We start from the raw sequence: 20,337 nt of genomic DNA on the forward strand, positions 1-20,337 counted from the left end.
GGCATTTTCAGGATATATTCCTAAATTCATCTCCAACCCGCTGTCGCCACCACGAACATAAAGATTTGGAGTGCCTTAGTTGACGCGTACGGTGGTGCCGACTGGTTAGAGAGCGTTCTCCGTTGTTGAATGCTCACTTACGACCTCCGGGGGGATTATCGCTCACCATCAACATGTCGGTTGAATGGTTTCCCTCATTTCGGAAAAGGCGGCGCTGAAGCTCGTGGCCCCACTCATCCATTTTCCATCGAATATCCAACCTTATCCTTGTTTCCAACGCCCTGCTCATAGATATCAATTCCGCACCGGGCAGAAGCAGCCCCCTCCCAGTGCAGTGATTTACCTTCGAAGTTCGAACGTTCCTTTCGTCATTCCGTGTAACCAAGGATGTTCATGCTGCACCTGCTCGTCTGGGCAGGACGGTCCCTCATTTTGAAAGAGGGACCACCGCTGAGCGAGACCAACTGTGCATGAGCTGCAGCCCATTGCCGTGATATTGTTCTGGCTACGGTGGCTCAACCGCTTCCTTCAACTCCATCGTTTTGGTTTTTTGTCCCTTTAGCAGTGGGCAGCACTTCTTTCGATTACGTATCGTAGGATGGTTTCGACGAGTTGGGCAGCTCGTCAGACAGGAGCTGAAAACACGCTGGTAGATAGTTGGTGGTGCAGTGGAGGAAGGAGAGGAGCCTAGCTACGGTCCACGTTGGGGTTATTAAGGACACCTAAAACCCTCGAAGCCGAAGCCGGTGAACCCTTTTACCTCGACGCTCGAGTCAGAAGATCTGAAGCGCTTGATGGCGCCGTCATCCGTATCAAGTACGTATTCACGACAGTTTCTGCTTCCGCCTTCCCAATCGGTCTCAATATGCAGATGAGGAATCGTTAATGAACCTCCCAAGACTGCGCATTAAGGCTGTCATGGAGCCTTATGGTTCATTCGGGACGGTGGAAACGAAGTCAGAACCACAAGGTCGTACCGCAGGAGGTCGGACTGAAAATGACGCTCAAGCGCTCAAGCGCACGCAGCTTGTGTCGTGGAACACACGCGCAAATTCCGATCATGCCAATGGGAACTGAGGGTACGTGTGTAGCTATTGTGCTCTCAGTAGTGTACGTAGACTAACACAAATACCTACACTGGGGACATTTTGATGTCATCTGGGACGTGTCCAGTACCAGTCATGCAAAAACAATAGGAATTTCTATTGTTTTTGCATGACTGGTACTGGACACGTCCCAGATGACATCAAAATGTCCCCAGTGCTAGATGCATGGTTACTACATTACCATCGCTAAGGCACGCAGCAAGTTGATGACTGCGGGCTCCCATCATCACTTTATCCCGATGATATTGCAAAAGCGGTGTTTGATTTGATAGCCATCTAACCGTCCTTGAACGATACATATTCAAACTGGTTGCATTCAGACATTCCCACCCACATCTCGTTCCCTTTTCCCCACCTCTCTGACTGCCCGCTCGATTCCATGCTGCTAAACTGGTTACTTATCCCCTCTTCCCTACTTAGTGTAGCGATATCGGTTCCTCTTGCTGGCGCTCTAACCCGATGGCGCGTACATCACAGCCCGAAAAGGATTCAACTCGAGGATAGTGAGGTGCAGCAAGAGCCTAGTGAGTGGAATGACGAACTCGGAGTTTCTGTCCTTACTGACCGAAAACCAGGTCTTAGTACTCCTACAGTGACAGGCTATTTCAACACCCTTGGAAGAGTTTATCGTCTAGAGGTGTGTCGCTGCCTGCGCTCCCCTAATTGTTACGATCCGGTTGATAATTAAACCGGCCATTTCAGGGATGGGCAGGGCTATACAAGGGATTTTGTACGTCCATATGAACTTTGGGGGTTGCTTGAGACTCTACTCAAATACTCCGCAACAGCACCGACCTTTTTTAGTTTCCTCATAATAATGTCAGCGTTGGTGGCCTGGTTGAAAATTGACACTACACCACGACTTCCATGGAACTTCAACAATCTGCCTATTCCAGCACTGATCGTATTCGGGGTGTTGAGTATGGTCGTTGGAATCCCCATGCAGGTCTTGACCACTCGGTGCGTGTTTCTTCTTTGAGTTTTCCCATTTGAATCTAATCCTCGTGCTTATGTCCATCCAACAGGGCTATTGTTACCCCCTACCGACTTCCTTACACTCGACCCTTAGTCGCCATGAAGCTCCTCCTCTCTGCAACCGAACGCCGTCAACCATGGAAAATCTACCTCCTCCCCGGTGTCTTCGTCTCCCAGTTCTGTCTTATACTTGTCCCGGTTGCTATCAGACCGCTTGTAACCATACTGCTTCGGCCGATGATCAACACCCCATTGGTAGGATTGGCTGTCGTTGCGTATTTCTTCACCGCGGTGGTTGGTACGATACTACAGACACCGTTGCAGATTGCAGGAGCGAGGTTGGCGGTTCAGAGGATCCGTGGCGGAGATGACGTTAGTGAAGCTGAAGTGGCTGAAGCGGCTGGTGTGAGGGTTTATTCGAGTGAAGAGGTCATTTCGTATGTTCAGGGTTTCCTTCAACTTCATATGGAATGGTTGGTCGCTAATGCGTTATAAATTTTGTTTAGGGTGAGAGACGACCAGTACCCTTACGTTGGCCTCGTTGATTGTTTGAAAAAAATTATTGCTGAGGAAGGATGGGTTACCTTACTCAGAGCGTGGTGGATCACTTTCCTTAGCTTCTATGCGTCAACCTTGGTGTAAGTGTAACTGAAATCACACAAATATCTGGGCTTCTTCCATGTCGTATTTATCATCAATTTCTTATTGTTTTGAGTTGACCGAGATCCTGCCCGCACGAACGTTTTGTAATACTCGAACAGGTACGAAGCGTATATAACTGAGCAATGAAAGGCCTGTTGTACACTTCATGTTCCCATACCCCTTGCACGTATTATCACTTCATCTCGATAACCATCCCATGAACAACGGCGGCCGCACATACCCCAACACAACCCACAAAACTTATCCAATACATCGACGGGTTCAGATCCGTACTCACAGACCATAGCTACCAAGCGATCATGGCGACCAATCAATCTAAATGCCATTCGCCAGCGATAACAACCAGATATACGCACCAACCCACCCAAAACAGGCCCAAAACACCTCGCCAGACTAACCACACTTTGCGCAACGCCGTTGGCATAGCCAACTGATGACGGAGGTGTCACTAATTCCCAAGGTCAGTAAGGAGAAACGGGAAGGGAAAGGGAAAAACACATACTTGTGTTAATAAGAATCGCAATAGAAGTGAACGCAAACGTGTTTCCGCAATATCTTATCGCGCTAAGGGGGGGGAGCCCGAGTTACACTGTGAATTCCAACTGGGATAATGGTACGGGCCGGTGACTTACGTGCTCCCCACAAGTGCTATGACGGGGGCGACATCAGAGACGAGCGAAGAGACATAACAAAAGCAGCCGGAACTTACCAACCATCAATGAACCGCCACTGAACACCCCTCGATACGTGGCAACCGACAGATAGGAAATGATATAAAGAACCCATGACGCTCGGAAGATCGTCAAATGCGTAAAGGGACCGTTAGGTGGTCTGGGTTCGAGGACAGTGTCGGTCAGCAGAAGACCCTATTGAGATACGAGTCTACGACACACACCCAATTTTCCTAACAACACCAAAAACAACGGGAAATCAGCAACAAAAAAAGGGAGAAACAAAAAGGATAACTGACGAATAGAGATAAAACTGATAAACCAGCTGAAAGCCACACATCAACGCAACTTGATCATTTCAAAAAAAGAAAAAAGCCGTCCCGTAAATCAGCGACCGCCAAAAAGGAAACCGATTACGGAACAACTCACTCAAGCCCGCAAACTCCTCAGCTCCAAACCCAACGCCACCCTCCTCGTATTTCCTTGTAAAATATGCCAAAAACACTTGATCGTGCGTTGTCGTGTGTAACGCTAATAGCCCATACTGCGTGATCAAGCCTATCGGTAACTCGTCCTTCCACTGTACCTGCCCGCCTTCAGGTTTCTCCGCCAGCATACCAGGAAGAGAAGAAATAGCCTCTGGGATAGGCGCAAGTGGGAGAGGATGAGGAACGGGAGGTTCAGGTATAAACGGGCCCGAGACACTGGTTGCATCCAGTGGAAATATTCGGTCTACGATAGACAGAGAAACAGGGATGGAAATTGCAGAGTCAAAGGTATCGGAACGGGGGAAAAAACGATTTGTATCCGTACGATCAACAGGACGCGGCGTGATATCTCGATTGCGGGAGAGAGACCCTTGCTCTCGTAGTACTCGATGTAACGCACGTCCTCGGCCAGAAACTCCTTCCGACTCGTGGTCATTCGGGATAGCAAGGGGATTTACGGATCGCCTTCCGAGGCTATCAAACCATCTCGACCTTGACCCTGCTCGCGAACCTAAATCGTTGGTAGCAATACTGGAATATCCTCCTGGAAGACTGGACGAAAGCAGAGGCATACAAGAATCGCCCTCACTGAAGACCTGTGAAAGGGAGATCTTCTTCACGAGAGATCGCGGAACGACACTCCGAATCGAGCTGATCCGGGATGTAGAATGCTGAACGAGAACCAAGGAAGTGGCTACAGCGGTTGTCAGCTTTCCAGTGTCAAAAGAGACTCGACGGGCTCGAGGTCTGATATCTGGTGCGAGAAAACAAGCTAAGGCACCGCCTAGTATGGGTCGTATCACAAAGTTAGCGAACGGCAGAAATTTGACGAAGAAAGACCAACCGGTGAGCATTACCGCTGATGCTATGGCACACGGAAGGAAATATGGAAGTCCTCGAAAGAACACTCTATCAAAAACCTTCCACTTCGTCGCCGGCCGTTCAACTATTAACTTCTTGTAAGCCGACAGACAAAGGAAAAGAAAATAAATAAATAAATGCGAACATACAGATTCCTCCAATGACCGCAGCCGCAACGCCTCCCATCCCCCAACAAAACCCTAGAATCCCCCACACAGTCGGTTCGTTACTCTCATCAGTAATACCCACCACGGCTGCCTTAGCCACTCCAATACCACCTGCAAACATCCCTTGAGCTAACCGAGCGACCATCGCAACCGGAAGAGTGGACGAACACCCAAATACGACGGTTGATAGTGCCGAACCGGATAGGGTGAGGATTAATACAAGCCGAGGGGAAGTGTAAGATGCGATCGTTGTCCATAGAAGGGACGCGGCAAATTGGGATAGGAAGAATGTCGAGACTAGGAAGAAAAGAGAACAAAGAAACAGCATCAGAAAACGCCGTCTTTCTCGAAGGAAAGGAAATCACCCAAGATTCCCGTCCAAAACGGCACTTCATCAACGCCAAACTCTAGATAGACAACGATACCGTCAGCGATATGAATATAAAAAAGGAAAGGTAGATTGTACCTTTCACCATGAAGAAAATGAAAGGTGAGGACACGTTCGCAGATAAGAACTCGCTCAGCATGACCTTGAATCCACCGAATGTATCGTTAGCGCGTAGCAGGATTAGCCGTGAATGCATGAAAAAACCGACAATCGAAAGCACGGTCATCGACATGACAGGCAACGGAGTAGCCATCGGCTGGATTATTGCGAAATTTGAATTTGGCTGCTCTTCATCCTCCAGATCAATGGCGTCGCATACCGCGTCATCACCATCAATGTCCTGCTGTCCATTCTGAAGCCCAACCATCATAACAACTTTGTCGAAGTGATGGAGCATTGAAGTGGCCGGGCCAAAGCAACGCTGAGGGGAACGAGAGGAAGGATGGAAGGGGAAAGAAAGACCCTCCGACAGGGATTGTTCCAACGAACTTCACAGCTTAAAAGACTGCACAAAAGATAAGCATTTGTTCGCAGAAAGAAACGATAAGCGAGTCAAGAGAGGGATTTACGCCGTGAAACGTTGAAGTCGGATAAGCCTGACAACGGCGGTTACGAGGGTTTATTGCTAGTCGGGTGGCACTACACAAAACGACAATTTGCCCAAGGGTTTTCGTCTCTAAACGACCGTGGAGCGACTTGGAACGTGTTGGAGATATCCGGGATTTGGGGCTCCATTCGCCCTTTGAGAAGGGGAGATAGGAAACTAAAACAAACTGAATCCATGTCATTCTGACCTTATCACGGTTCCGGTTCGTGAGCGCCATTAAACCCGTCCTAAGCTTCGATATGCTCCCTAACGTCAATTAAACGCGGTTAACGCGCTCTCTAACAATTGCACCACCTTCTATCTCTTCAGGGGGCTCTTGGATCGCTGCAAAATCCGAGCCTAAGCTGTGAAGTTCATATATGCCACTAGAGTCAAAAAATCGTATATCAGCGCGCTACAATGGGCTGAAAGGAAAGGATACAAACCAAGAAACCAATCAAAGCTTTCAATACCAGAGTTTCTACCCTCCAAAACTCAATCCCAACTCTTTGAATATCTAATGCCGGTTCAGTATCTACGCAAAGCGAGAATGACAACAAATGAAGGACGATTGTAAAACAGGACGTCGGACGCTCGGAGGTAGGGACACCAATTGCCAATTGGTGATAGTAAAAAGACAAGACTGACACGTGTTGCTGTGTGTAAAGCCTAGACCTTGCACCCACAACCGCCCACGGCCGCCCATATTCATACTAGCGCTATTTTAATTTATAAATCTTCGCCTGAAATGGCCATTGGCCACAGATCAAAATCTCATTCAGCAAAACGCACACCGCTACTAGTGGGAAAAACAACCTCATTTCAATTGCTGATGCATTTCGCTGCTCGCATGGCGCTGCTTTATCTTATCTTATCCTATCTTATCAAGCCATCTTGACGTCATCTTCAACTTGTTCAACTTGCCTTTCACCTGCGCTGTCATTCTGAATTCCATGCAGTCAGACGACACTCACGAAAGCCTTGCCCCCCCGGCTTGGCATTAGCGGGATAGATCAACGTTGCCACATGGCACATACCCCAGAAATCACACGAGCCTCCTTGGATCTTTCGATTTACGATGATAGGCCCGAGAGGGTCGTGTTTTCCCCCGCTAATTGGCAAGGAACTTCCTCGTTATGGAATAACTGCATCCACTCCTCAGTATAACGGAGGATAGAGCGTAGAGACCCGGTGTAGTTGAGGATTTGAGGTATGGATTTCTTGTCCCGGTTCAGCAATTCCACTGATGGTTCTGATCCAAGTCACCTTGTTCCAGATCAGAATACAACTTAGGTGTTATTGAAATTATAGCAATTCATTACTTTCAGGGAATCCAGCGCGCCGACTACCCCCATATCATTTCACTGCGGCGTTCCAGCCTCTTTTATACGTTCGGAATCGGCGCCCTTCTTGACGATTCATTCTTTTGCCGTGTACTCCAAATGTACCTCCTAACCTCGCTATACATTCAGAATGGGTATTGTGTTCTTCGGTGCTGAACCTTGTGGTCCCCTAATTCGCTAATTCAATCATCCCGTTAGTTACTCAAAAAGCTTGTACGGAATTGAATGAACTACGCTTACAATTACTGAGACAAAGTTGATGCCCAGCCCACCTCAACCGGATGATAGCGCTCGTAGCTGTGCTACCACTTCAACTAGCTCCCGCAGGCTTGTCCCCAGAGCTAAACTCCACGAGCGGAGTGCGCAAACATGTGGATTTTGACCAGAGCGGGTGACATTGGGTTGATTCAGAATCTCGGATACATTCTTCGCCGGACCATCTTCGCTTCTGAAACACGGGATGTACGGGGTACAATGGTAAGAACCTTTACTTCAAACCTGGAAGAGCGGGGGATTACATCCACCTTTTACGTAGCGCGCCCAGGACGCGATTTCATAGCCTCTTCAATTGGTCTACCCCAGTGATGGACATATAAAAGACGACCCACAAAGAGCATCATGATGAACTTACGACTCGAATTCACCCCGCTTCGTTCAAAGTCTAATCATTCCTATCACCATGCGTTTCACCACCGTTGCACTCATCCTCTCCGTTGTTGCCTTCGTCTCGGCCAACCCGCTTGCTCGTCGTGAGGCTGAAGATGTTGCTGCTGAAAGTTCGTTTCGTCGCTCTAACATGCATTGTTACCCTCCTGTACTGACGCCGAGATACCCTTTAACCTAGACATTACATGCACTTTGGGCGGTGTAAGTTGATTTCCTAATTGCATAGACTCATTATCCCGCGATTCGCTGACAACGATTTCCGCTTTTATAGGGAGAATGTAAAGTGCCGCTCTGAATGAACTAGGAATCGTCCTCGCTGATTTGGCTCTTTTTAGGCCCCTCTGGATACACTTGCTGCAGAGAGGCCAATGGTTTCCAGTAAGCATCAGTATTTCTCATGGGTCGAGGACTCTGATGCCTAACGCCCCTCGTTTAGATGCCGAATCGTCCCTCCCGGAATGATCTGCTTGACGGATTGAAGTGAGGTACCCGATGGAAAAGGAAGGACAAGGATTTGAGGTTGGAAGGGTGTTAATGTACCGAGACTGACTGAGTGTGTCGTAACTTTGCATTTTTTGAACGATAATTATCACGGCCGCCGTTCATCCTCTCGCTGGCATGTTCAAACTTGCGTCTAGCTTGAAACGATGAGTCTTAACATGAGTAACTCGTTCCGGAGAACATGCCAGCAGCACAGCGTTGAAATAGAAGAGATGGAATTGATTCATAATTATCACATTCGTACAAGCGGGCATCGAGGTCCGAGTTGTCCAGAGCCTGTACTTAACGACCTTAACTCACATGGTCCATATCCATATTTACGTGAAGAGGAACTAGTTTTCTGTTCAGAAGGGCCAACAAACAGTGTCAGATACTTACATCGAAGATGTATCCAGGAGACTCGATACCAGTAGAGGCTATCAACTCTTCCGGTGTGACTTCTTCAAGCGCGGCAGCAACGCCAGCGAAAATACATTTGAAGGAGCGTCACGTCGACGTCGAGGACCGCCTGAAGCATTACTGGGTAAAACCAGTGACGTGAGCAGATGTTGTCTGTTCGTGGTGCTATCAGAAAACTTGAAGTCGCGCGGAAGAATCAAGGGAAACGGACTCTCATCCCAAAACAGATGGGTAAGTATTTCGCAGAGCAATAGAGGCTATCAAACTCTCCAGAGTGACTTCTTCAAGTGCGGCATTGCCAGCAAAGAAACCATTTGAAGGAAGCATCACGTCAATGGGTGAGGATTTGCCGAAACCTTTTACTGCTTTGCGATGGAGGAAACACCAACGTGTTCAACAGTAAAACAAGGAGGGAATAACGCAGATGGAGGTCGCGGCGTGTTGTGCTTCGAAATGACTCACGTTGTATTGGAAGAACATGCGAATTGTGACCAGGATTGTTCGACAACCACTTTCGTGGGATACTTTGGCGTCGTCGGAAGGGGGCTAGACGATTGGAGATCGATTGGGTGCGGCAGCGTAATGATGTAGCCCGACGCTAGATCACTGCTATGTATGAATGAAGAAGCAAATCCACGCACTGAACTAGAAAAAATTCCACCTCGTGCCGGATAACCACGATGCTTGATCCCCATAGTGTTCAACTGGCAGTTATCCTTCCGGATCCTCAATTTCAGGTGTCATCTCGATACGTGTCACAGAATGACCACGACCACCACGAAAATTTCTTTTGCGAACAAGCCCTCCTCTTTTCTCGTCGCGCCGCCTAGGCTTTTAGTTGGATTGAGTGCGATAATTGGGCCTGTAATAATTGCTTCACTGCCAATTGAGCCAAAAAGTGAAGATTATAAGCACATACTCACCGTATTTACATATTCTGCTCGAGGTTGCGGAAGATGATAGTGAAGATGACGCGAGAGCGAAAGTGAATCTCACGTGCGTGACCGTGCTACAGCCGGAATCACAAGATTCGTCCCACGCCACTTGCTTCCAACACTCATCATCGTCCGGCCTTGCGACTCAGAATAAGCCTTCAAGCTTCAAGTTTGACCCATCAGTCGCTCAAGCACAGCATACGTTGAAGCTGAGCTGGTGCTGTCCCGAATCGTCTATGGACTGGAAATTCTGACGGATAATTACGACCCAGAGACACTGAAGAGGCGATCTAAGTAAACGTTTGGACGAAACAAGCAACCTCGATCGTTTGATCCTAGATTCCTAGATTTGATTCTCTTTTACTTCATCAAAGCTCCCAAAACTTTGCTAAATTGTCTTCTCTCTCTCATCCATGGTTCTGTGGGAGCCGTTATCCGCTTGTTTGACCATTATCCCATTATCCCCTTACAAAACGGCGACCGGCCCTTCCAGCATCCACCTCTAAACGACCAGGGAGCCACTACAGTTGGTGATCCAATTATATTGAAGACGCGCATCAGGGTCATCATTCACCCCCATGTTGAGGAACGCCAAGGTTAGAGTGTTTCCATGCATTGCCCACTCTTACCCCATTTCTCTCTCTCTAGAAATAAGTACCTGATCGCGATATATCATTCGGACATCTACTGACATCTGGCGCTAATTCCCTCTAATGATCATAGCGTGCCACGCACGTAACTGGTTCTGGAAGGAATGCCGTTTAATACCGATGAAAATGAGATATATATAGCTTAGTACATTTTCTCATGGTGAGTTTGAACATCCCTTTCGGTTTTCTTCTCTTGATTCGGTACTATACAAAGGAAATAGTTTTTTGTGTCAATGATTCCACCAGGGATATGAAGGGAAGAGATATTCGTAAAAACACCACGCTGTTGGAACCAAGTGAAGAGAAATTGCGAATGTCCAAGTCCGAGACGGTCGAAAATTGATACAGCAAAAAAAAAACTGGGAAAGGGTTCATGTAGTACGTCGGTCTCTTCTTTACTATACCCCTGGTTGCGAATAAAGATATCGTTCGTCAGCAAATGAGTTCCGTCAGCTAGATAGTACTTGGATAGTACTCACCTCATCGAGTCACTCTTATCACGCCTCTTTCAACTTGATCGGGTCCCCAAATAATCGTCGAACGGATCGCCAGAGGAATATGAACACTCCAGAAAAGAATGTGAACACTACCATAAGCCGCTGATGAAGAGGGCCGTTCAGCATGGATCACATTGGGCAAGGCAGTTCACGTACTTTGTTAGCCCCGCCTCGCCTAATGTCAGTAGTAGCCTCCGTATCGACATAGTAGTGATGGTTGTGGGTTATATAGTTATGGTTCGCGGTACATCGGTTAATCGTTGTATATGTATGATGACGATGGTTATGGGTCGTATGCTGGTTCGCGGGGTAGTTGACTACTAGTATATCCCGTTGAGCGTTGGAGAAGGAAGCGTCCCGAAAAGTCGAGGTTCTCGCGTTTTGGAAGAAACTAGTCATTCGAGATAGGATATCAAGGGTTAAAGCTTGAATCACTGAGAGGGGTAGGAGACCTGTTGGTTTCGAGTTCAGCCTTCGAACTACTTATATATACCTGTTGTAGAGATGATTCAAGTCGAACTAGAGAAAAATAACATCTCTACAACAGGTCTAAGACCAAGGGAAAACCAATGAGATATAGTGAGAAAATCTGGCTCGGCGTCCAAAGCCTCAGAATCTTACTTACGTGCGTGATGCGTTTTGCGCCGAATATCTCCCTAAGCCTTTCAATCACAGGCTCCTTGCAGCGCTATTTTGACAACGCGGGAACAAATTATTTCCCTCACAGTCCTCCCCGTGTTTGGAAAATGGTATTTCAGTATTCAATCAATGTCTGAGGTTGGAACCTAACCTGAAATATGTATAGATACTGGATCTCCAACTTTTGATTTGGCAGATATTGATTCCCTAGGACATCAATATCACTTCAGATTTCCCAGCGAGCTCGGACTCCCTTCCCTACTGACTTGCTGGTTATTGCTACGTTGGCGAAATGCTTGCTATATATTAATTCCACTTGCTATTGTCCAGCTACTAAAACAAAAGTTGTTGAATCTATCATCTCAGTGTTATTCGCATTCTGGACTTCCGCCGAGTCCGGTTCCGTTTCTTGTCGTTCACTTGCTTTGCGACCGCAACTGAGTTATGTTGCTGTGGGGCGTAGGGAGTCTCGATCTATTTCCAGGACACCCAGCATCTACAGTCATTTTCGGGGAGACGTTCAGTGCGGGTCGTTCCAAAAAAAGGTACACTTTCCCCGCTGTTTTGATGGGGAAACTCTTTCGGTATCACAAAACCTTGACAGCTTTGAAGCTGAGGCGCTGTCCCCGGCAAAAAAAAACCGCCGCTGTCAAAGCTGCCGAACAATGCCGCTCTGACTCCGTAATTGAATTTGAACGTGAATGTGAACATGAACGGGCTGGATTGCGTACACCCGTCACCATCACCCTCGCGCAGCCTTAGCCCTTTGCAATTGCCGCCTTACCTTCCTTCTCCACCACGTATGCAGTGGATCTACCCACTCCTCCTAAACGCAACCAGCAGAGTCGTCTTTATCCCATTCGTTGGTTCGGTTGTTAGGTATAGAGCGAGCTATAATCCGAATTATGCTACGTTGACTGGCCATGGGAGTGGTAGTGGGAATGTGGAATCTGGTGAGTTCATCCACCCTTGGTTGTTGGAGGGGATGAATGGAATTGGATTGAAAATGGCTTTTTAGGTATAATAGCTAGACCTGGACGAACGATTGGAGGGTTTGTGGATGGGTTGAGGAGGACGTATAGGGTTGAGGTGTGTGCGAGATGTTTTTTTTTTTTTTTTTTTCAAAAGAATTAAAATTATTGTTACTACTTAGGGTTGGGCAGGGCTCTATAAAGGATCCAGTTGAGTTCTTCCAAGCCCCCCTCCCCAGAAAAAGGGATCTTTCTGAAACGTTGAACCTCAAAAGTACCAATCCTACTAGAAACACTCATCATCCGAGGTTCTCTAGCATTCATGAAAATCCACCCCTCCGTTCCACTCGTATTGATCGCTGCACCCCAACTCGGAATACCCGAAGCCATCTTTTTCGTTCTGGTGTATAGTATAATCAAATTACCCATGACGGTATTCTTGATTCGGTACGTCTCAGCATCCGTTACCAACCAATAGTAAACATAAAACACCACCTCGTACGCGTACGCACAGATCAATCACAACCCCCTACAAACTCCCCCTCCTCAGTGCCAGCCCCATGCAAGCCTTCACCACCCTCCTCTCCCCATCCGAACGCCGAAACCCCTACCTCCTCTACAACTCCCCAGGTCTCTTCATCGCCATATCCCTCCAAACAGCCCTCCCACTATTGTTCCTCCATTTCGTATTTGATATGACGACGAGCGTGTTTGATAGGGAGTTGGAGGTGATGGTGTTTGCGGTGGTGGTGGTGGTGTATGTGATGGCGTTTTTGGGGAGTACGGTGTTGATGACGCCGTTGGAGGTGGTGGTGGTTCGGTTGGCGCAGCAGGAGAATGGGGGTACGGGTGCGGGTGGTGGGGTGGAGGAGTTGGAGCCGTTGGAGGAAGAGGGTGGGGTGGAGATGCGGGTTGAGGGTGAGGGTGGGCTTGAGGGGCAGGGGCGAGGACGGGGTGGTGTTAGGTATTCAGAGAGTGAGGATGTTATATCGTGAGTTGCCCTTTTTTCATTTTGAGTTCCTTGAACCTTGAATTGTGTGTTTTGTTTTCCAGGCTGAGAGATGAATATAACCGGAATCGATATACGGGATTTGTGAATTGCTTCCAAACGATATTGGCGGAAGAGGGATGGTCGGTGATGTTTCGAGCTTGGTGGTTCCCGTTAGCTGGACAAATGTCTACGCTTGTGTTTTATAAGGTTTTTCAGGGGAGTTAGGGTTTGTACTTGTGTATGTATAGCGTTTAGCTTTCGAATTGCTGTCCCAATATATATGCCGAGATCCTCATCATGACATGGCGTTTTGACCCAGGCGCCTGGTGGTCACCCGACGGAGGCTCGGAAGAGGACTTCCTCTGTCACAAGACCACGATTGGTGATGGCTGGGTCAGGTGGCCTGTCTTCCATTAGACTTGCTCGATCGTTTATTTGATTTGCCCCTCGGAGAGAAGTTTTTGTGGCGTATGACCCCAGTCAGCTGAGATCGGAGGTATGTCTTACATACGATCGGTCATTATCCGGGAGAACGAGTAAGATTCCTGGGCCTGAGGCCTGGAGCCGTTGAAGAAACGCGGCGCGCTCTTGCCACTATGTTGGAGTGCCGGAACATGATGTGGGGTGCCGTCCTGATCCAGAACTTCCTGCTTTGTTCGCCTGGAATGACTGCTGCGTGTAAGTATAGTTTGTTACTTTGTTCGCATCGGCAATAATAAGAGTCAGCTGTTGGTATTTGCCAAGAGAGTTCGAAGCACAGTTCCAATCAATCTGTCGATTTTGATGTTCGTTGTTCGGGAAGCTTGTGAATCAGTGGGGTCGTGGGTTACATTCGGAGGTCTGGTCTCCGTGGTACGTTCGGACTTTGAGATTTGAGCGTAGGAAGAGGGTCGGGCTAGATCGTTCCAGTCCATCGCTCAACGCCTTCTTGTAGGTTCTTGCATGAAGTACGTCGTTCCGGGTAGACGGTTGGAATATTTGTATGTTGATGCCACGTCAATTGACAACCTCGCAGGTGACTACGGTATCAACGAACAAAGCAGCCCGTGTGACTCGGAATGTAATGTGGGTTGAATCGCCGAAAGCCGGGATGCGTTTCTGTTTCTCCACCTAGCCCTGGGGTTCAAGCTAGTCGCCTTAGTGAGGCGGAGAGTGTCTGAGTCAGGAGGAGTAATGTGGAGTCTGGATGGAACACCGGAACCGGGAGAAAACGGAGAAGTCACACCCCCGCCATATTTCCTTTCCCGGAACTGTAGATACCGGCAGCGGGATGTGCCCCTGCATTTCAAGCTTCGCGGCCTTGGCACCTCTTTCACCTGTACCACTACCCACTTCCCCCCCAAAACAAAAATTCGAATTCCCACCCATAATACTGTTGTACAGTTCATTTTCTGTGTTGTTTGATGTACACAGAGCATTTCCAATCCAAAAAGCTTCACTCTCACTCACATCTGCGCCAGATTTTCAACGATGTTGCTCCAGCATCCGCACTACCTATCCACCGTCCTACAAGGCCCAAACTCATCACTGAGGAAGAGCCTACTACCCTCGACCAAGAGCAGAGGCTCAGCGCACAGATAGTTGCGCAAGGCGAACCAGCAGCAGTAGCAGTAGCAGTAGCAGCCCGAACCATCCATCCATCCATCTCAGCTCCACTACTCCAAAACGACCACTCTGACGACTCCTCCCAAATCACTCTATCCCCCGCTGCCATGTTCCTCTCCGCATTCAGTCCACCCTCCACAGCTTCCGTACCTTCTTCACTCCCAGACGACGAAGGCGAAACCGTAGCAGGATACACACTCAACGGAATCATCGGCTACGGCGGCTTCTCCATCATCAGACGAGCCTATTCCTCCTCTGGAGGTGTTGTTGCTGTTAAAATCGTGCGAAATTCGGATTTGATGAAGCAAGGACAAGGGCAAGGGAAGAGTACGAATACGAGTGCGGCGAGGAGAAGGATAGACCATGAGACGAGGGTATGGTCTACTCTTTGTCATGAACATATCCTTCCATTGTTTACATCCGTACACACCTCCTATGCCGACTTTTTCGTCACACTTCTATGTCCCTGTGGATCGTTGTTTGATATCCTCAAACGAGATGGAAGGCCGGCGCTCCCGCAGGACGATGCAGGGATGATGTTTCGACAGGTCGTGAGAGGGTTAAGGTATTTGCATGAGGTGGCTGGGTATGTTCATCGTGATATGAAGTTGGAGAATGTGTTGGTTGATGAGATGGGGACGTGTAAGATTGGGGATTTCGGGATGGCGAGGAAGATTGGGGAGGTGTTGGAGGAGGATGTTGAAGAAGAGGATGAAGAAGAAGGGGAGGGGGAGGTACCGGTGATGGGAGGAGTACACCGTGCTGCGTCGGTTTCTCAACCCACTGCTCCTCCTATTGTTACACCCCGGAGGACTGGGTTGGGTGGTATGCCGTTACATCATTCATTAAGGCTTCCTCGTCAGCGTACGGCTACTAGTACTGTTCATACCCATCCGCCCATGTCGGTGAAACTCATTCAACCAGGATCCTTACCCTATGCTGCCCCGGAGTTGTTGGGACCTTCGTCTGATTCGGGTATCCGACCACCGGATCCTGCGCAGGATATGTGGGCACTTGGAGTGATGTTGTATGCGTTGCTTACGGGGAGGTTGCCGTTTGTGGATTCGTTTGAACCGAGGTTGCAAATGAAGATTTTGCATGGTGCGTTTTATATTATATGATATGTACACGTAAAAAAACTAACTTCCCCCCCCTTTTTTTGTAGCGGTTTACGATATCCCTCATGGTATCGGATCAGGAACTGAACGTATTCTTCAAGGATGTCTTGATCGATCTATTATGACTCGATGGTCGGTGGCTATGGTGGATGAGGTAGCTTGGGGAGTTGGATGGGGGACTGAGAATGTGGATGTGGCGAGTGATGAGGAGTTGCGGTGTCAGACTGCTACTGCCACTGCCACTACTGGTACTACACCAGCGACGTCCCAGTCGAGGTCGAGATCGAGGGTGGGTGTGGGTGTGGGTGTAGCCGATATACATGTTCCTGAAAGTCCACGCTCGTGGGATCATGCCAATACGCGAAAGGGAGCATCAGCTGATGTAGCTTCGAGAAGGTCCATGTCGAGAACGAGAAGATCGTTATCGAGAGCGCCGGTGTTGACGGATGAGGTGTCGGTGGAGAGGAATGTGGAGAGGGCTGGGAGGAGGGTGGGGAGGGGGTTGGTGGTTTCGGGTGTTTCTTCCGTTTCGACTTCGGCTTCTTCTTCGTCGTCGGCTTCGGAGGTCTCATCACCTTCTTCATATGGCCATGCTGGCGATGGCGATGGCGATGCGTATGGATTTGTCGTCGAACGTGGAAGAAGTCTAAGGAAGTCTGTGGTCGTCACTACCAACCCATCACGTTCGCCTAGTCCTGGGTTCGTTTTTTTGAAAACGCCGGTTGATGACACGGGGTTTTCGTCGCCTCCGCCATTACAGGAGGATGTTGATGATGGTGATGGTGAGGACCAGGATCAGGATCAGGATCAAGACCCAGACCCAGACCTAGAGGCGCATACGCATACGCAGATGACGAACGTTCGTGCGTCCGCTACACCATCCTTACGTTCCTCATCTAAATCCCAATCCAAATCTGGAATCCAAACACCTACATCTAACAGTAACAACAACACCGTCGCTAGGGCGAGGGAAGGTGATCTTGGAGCCTACCATCCAGATGACCCGCGTCATCGGGTATTCTCAATCAGTGCTTCGCCGAGGTCAGATCTTGGCGTTGGCGTTGGCGTTGGCGTTGGCTTGGAGGGTGACGGTGTGGGTGAGGGTGAGGGGTCGGTAGGAGAGGACTGGGGTAGTTCTGGAAGCGATGGTGTACCAACTGCTGAAGACGGGGACGGGGACGGGGACGGGGGGGAAACGGAGCCGTCGCCATCGACTTCATTTGGTGAGAACGCTGTTGCTGCGTTTATGATGCAACTGCAACTGCAACGTCCAGGGACCCTGGGGACACTTGCGCAGTCGAGGAGTTGTGAGAGTGATAAACGACCGAGGGCGTTTGAGGAGTGGGGGTGTCGTTCGAGGCAGCATGGGTCGAAGACGAGAGCGGGGAGTGTGCCTCCTGCTTCTGGGGATGTTGGTTCTTGGCGGTTCGCCACGTCGTCGTCGAGGTCTCATTCCAGAGGGAGGAATGGTACCACCTCCAACAACAACGACAACCACGACGACGATAGTGGCGGCGGGGGCACGACTGGGCTTGTGACCTCGGCTGCTGTGAACATTCCGGGACGAAGTAGGAGTGTCGACCCGTTATCGTTCACGTCTGCGCACAATTTAAAGCCTCGGTTTGGCGTCTAGATAAGGATGAGCGATAAGGGATAAGGGATAAGGATCGCTTTCGCGGTTGCGCCTCCGCCCCCTCTGTCCCCCCTTCCCCATCATAACCTCGTGTCATCCCTAATCTCTGTTTCGGACCCTCGAAAATCAAGTAAACGCGTACGATATATATGCCCTTATCCTTCTCCCCTCCCCTCTCCCCCGCCCTTTATCGTAATCCTCTTATCCGCGTACGCGGAGGTAAGGAGGTTGGATGGTGAGGCGTGGATGGGTATGCGGAATGTTTTCTTTTCTTTTTTTTTGAAGAGTAGGAATGCGACAAAAGATATAATTTCGAGCTACTCAAAACGTAACCCCCCCCCTTCCTTTCCCTTCCCTTCCCTTCCCTGGGACTCTCCGCTCTGTCTATCGCTATCGCTATCACGGTCAGAAAAGTAAAAAAGCTGGAGCTTAAACCCAAACTCAAACCCAAACCCATTCTACTCGACGCCCTCGAATTGTGAACATTTCTAGTTCCGGTTTCGTCGTATCCGTTACCGCTTATCGCTATCGCTATCATTTTACCGCACTAAAAACACCCATTAATAACCAAAACCCCCACCATCGAACTCGAATATGTCCATCGCCTCATGGCTATACCTACTCCTCGAAGCCTCCAACACCCTCCTCACGTTTTTCCGCACCCATTCCCCACCACCTCTACTCCCCCCGGTATTTTTCCCGTTGTATATTGTGTTTTTGTTGTTCCTGGGCACATATCTCTTTTTCCCTCCTCATTCTCATTCAGGGGGTTTATTTGGTCGTGAGGAGTCGACTAGTGAATATTTGGTGTGTCTTTGTGTTTCGTTTGTGGGTTCTGTTGTTTCGATGTATTAGGTACCTTTTTTGGGTTGGAGGTCTGTAAATACCCGTTTTTTCCGCTTCCGCTTCCGCTTCCCCTGCTCAATCACTTACTTACTTATGTCTCGTCTCTCTCTACTCTCTCATCATTTTTTGTATACGTTTCTCTCCCTCTCCCCCTTCCCGCTATTGTAGCCAGTATGAGTTTGTTTTCATAGCGAACGGTTGGAACCGTTTTGTTTTTCCTTGTTATTTATTATATTTGTACATACCGTACCGTACCGTACATTGAAATGGGATATGTGATATGATTTTTTTGCGGCGTGGCATAAGATAACTTTAACTTGAAGTGCTGTATCGTTGAGATGGAGGTCTGTACGATATTATTCTCTGATTTCGGGGAATTTCTATTCCTCAAAAGTACGGCAAAAGTATGAGGTCCATCCACTTCAATCCGTTATGGAGGCTAGTAGATCTGGAGGAAATGAGCTGAAGAATCTTAGATCTTATTTTACTTCCATCTTTCCGATTTCGGGCATCTCAAAGTTCAAACTCAGCCATGCCAATGAATTAGCCTTGAAATCAATCAATTCCCTTCCTCCCTTCCTCTCCTCCCCAATCCCTCATCTGAGCAAACCAGAACCATAATCCCTTTTCTCCCTACTTTCTCTCACACTGGTACTTCCAATGAACTTCTTCCAAGGGGCCCACAAAGTGTCAATTGGACAAGGCACATTTAATGCAGTTACAGGAAACCAGACAAATAATAATACTATCTACAAGATCAATCAGATTATTGAGAAGCGAGAGAAGAAGAAGAAAAAACATACAATATATGATGAGGTGTGTGTCACAGTGTGCATGATATGACCTAGTACTAAAACCCATTACTCATACTCATAGTTCCCTGCCATCCAACGCAGACTTGTCCGCCGAATCAAGGACATCGATTGCAAAGAAAACTCTTTATTACACTGGAATTCCAGGTTAATGAAATATAAAGAGCTCATAGTCACAAGAACAATCAGTACTGCCAAAATCCATGGCAACAACCCACGTGCACGCTTTACAGTAGTATCATATAAAGGGCAGGATGCACAAAAGGTGGGTTATAGTACTACTTTTCAGTTAGCAGAAAAGATTTATACAAATAGAACTCTTTAGGCATGGAAAACAGACTTTCAGCAGTTCTCTGAGACTATGTATGGATGTCCTTACTGTCTGAGAAACACCAACTGAGTGGATACTAGAAATACAACAAAGATGCAACTGTTTGGGATTAACCAGTCAAAAATACCTCTGCTGATATTTCATGGAGGTAAGATTATTGTCATTTTTTGTGGTTTCAGTGTTGCTGATAGATAGGTGCAGTGCTTGTGCCTCTTTCTCATTTGTGGGATAGACTTGGAACATTTGGCCGAGCTTATACATTAACATTATCAGTAAGTATCAAAGATATACATTTCATAATTTTGATCTGAACTAACAGTTTATACAGTACAAAGTCTGGCATTGCGGATCATCTAAGATGTGGATAGATTCTGAGCAAGGAACCCTTGTTTGTGGAATGGAGGGGCCTGATTGCAAACTAGATCATTTCAGCATCAATGTCAAAACACTCCCATCAAGCACTGAATTGCTTTGCCAGGAAGACATTTGCATCCG

The 20,337-nt window shown here is 48.2% G+C and overlaps 5 protein-coding genes across 5 annotated transcripts; 4 read left to right on the top strand and 1 right to left on the bottom strand.

Annotated features, from left to right (window-relative positions):
- Positions 1-1,204: 1,204 nt before the first annotated feature.
- On the top strand, positions 1,205-2,805 carry E1B28_012887 (uncharacterized protein). The gene is made up of 6 exons (XM_043158043.1): positions 1,205-1,630; positions 1,682-1,743; positions 1,809-1,836; positions 1,895-2,066; positions 2,132-2,518; positions 2,588-2,805. The coding sequence occupies exons 1-6, from the start codon at positions 1,486-1,488 to the stop codon at positions 2,721-2,723; spliced, it is 930 nt and encodes a 309-aa protein (XP_043005413.1). The 5' UTR covers positions 1,205-1,485; the 3' UTR covers positions 2,724-2,805.
- Positions 2,806-2,916: 111 nt separating this feature from the next.
- E1B28_012888 (uncharacterized protein) lies at positions 2,917-5,716 on the bottom strand (the record flags this gene model as incomplete). The annotated part of the gene is made up of 12 exons (XM_043158044.1): positions 2,917-3,030; positions 3,101-3,192; positions 3,247-3,308; positions 3,377-3,392; positions 3,454-3,575; positions 3,640-3,648; positions 3,715-3,763; positions 3,845-4,687; positions 4,748-4,849; positions 4,914-5,228; positions 5,297-5,338; positions 5,398-5,716. The coding sequence occupies 12 exons, from the start codon at positions 5,714-5,716 to the stop codon at positions 2,917-2,919; spliced, it is 2,085 nt and encodes a 694-aa protein (XP_043005414.1).
- A 2,165-nt stretch (positions 5,717-7,881) lies between these two features.
- On the top strand, positions 7,882-8,531 carry E1B28_012889 (uncharacterized protein). Its single transcript, XM_043160823.1, has 5 exons — positions 7,882-8,024; positions 8,093-8,115; positions 8,186-8,192; positions 8,250-8,292; positions 8,351-8,531. The coding sequence occupies exons 1-5, from the start codon at positions 7,928-7,930 to the stop codon at positions 8,391-8,393; spliced, it is 213 nt and encodes a 70-aa protein (XP_043005415.1). The 5' UTR covers positions 7,882-7,927; the 3' UTR covers positions 8,394-8,531.
- Positions 8,532-12,244: 3,713 nt separating this feature from the next.
- On the top strand, positions 12,245-13,799 carry E1B28_012890 (uncharacterized protein; the record flags this gene model as incomplete). Its single annotated transcript, XM_043158045.1, has 5 exons — positions 12,245-12,488; positions 12,554-12,624; positions 12,689-12,716; positions 12,782-12,953; positions 13,021-13,799. 5 exons carry the CDS (start codon positions 12,245-12,247, stop codon positions 13,499-13,501), a joined length of 996 nt encoding a protein of 331 aa, XP_043005416.1. The 3' UTR covers positions 13,502-13,799.
- A 1,013-nt stretch (positions 13,800-14,812) lies between these two features.
- E1B28_012891 (uncharacterized protein) lies at positions 14,813-18,996 on the top strand. The gene is made up of 2 exons (XM_043158046.1): positions 14,813-16,203; positions 16,268-18,996. The coding sequence occupies exons 1-2, from the start codon at positions 14,901-14,903 to the stop codon at positions 17,851-17,853; spliced, it is 2,889 nt and encodes a 962-aa protein (XP_043005417.1). The 5' UTR covers positions 14,813-14,900; the 3' UTR covers positions 17,854-18,996.
- The last annotated feature ends 1,341 nt before the right edge of the window (positions 18,997-20,337 follow it).

Source organism: Marasmius oreades, chromosome 8, assembly GCF_018924745.1.
Source record: "Marasmius oreades isolate 03SP1 chromosome 8, whole genome shotgun sequence".
Lineage (NCBI taxonomy): Eukaryota > Fungi > Basidiomycota > Agaricomycetes > Agaricales > Marasmiaceae > Marasmius > Marasmius oreades.

Bases quoted from the DNA above. Each gene is read 5' to 3' on its own strand.
- E1B28_012887 (XM_043158043.1), top strand. From the start codon at position 1,486: ATGCTGCTAAACTGGTTACTTATCCCCTCTTCCCTACTTAGTGTAGCG. The intron at 1,631-1,681 runs GTGAGTGGAATG...ACCGAAAACCAG, and splicing joins TGAGGTGCAGCAAGAGCCTA to GTCTTAGTACTCCTACAGTG. The intron at 2,067-2,131 runs GTGCGTGTTTCT...TCCATCCAACAG, and splicing joins ATGCAGGTCTTGACCACTCG to GGCTATTGTTACCCCCTACC.
- E1B28_012889 (XM_043160823.1), top strand. From the start codon at position 7,928: ATGCGTTTCACCACCGTTGCACTCATCCTCTCCGTTGTTGCCTTCGTC. The intron at 8,025-8,092 runs GTTCGTTTCGTC...CCTTTAACCTAG, and splicing joins TGAAGATGTTGCTGCTGAAA to ACATTACATGCACTTTGGGC. The intron at 8,293-8,350 runs GTAAGCATCAGT...CCCCTCGTTTAG, and splicing joins AGAGAGGCCAATGGTTTCCA to ATGCCGAATCGTCCCTCCCG.
- E1B28_012891 (XM_043158046.1), top strand. From the start codon at position 14,901: ATGTACACAGAGCATTTCCAATCCAAAAAGCTTCACTCTCACTCACAT. The intron at 16,204-16,267 runs GTGCGTTTTATA...CTTTTTTTGTAG, and splicing joins GCAAATGAAGATTTTGCATG to CGGTTTACGATATCCCTCAT.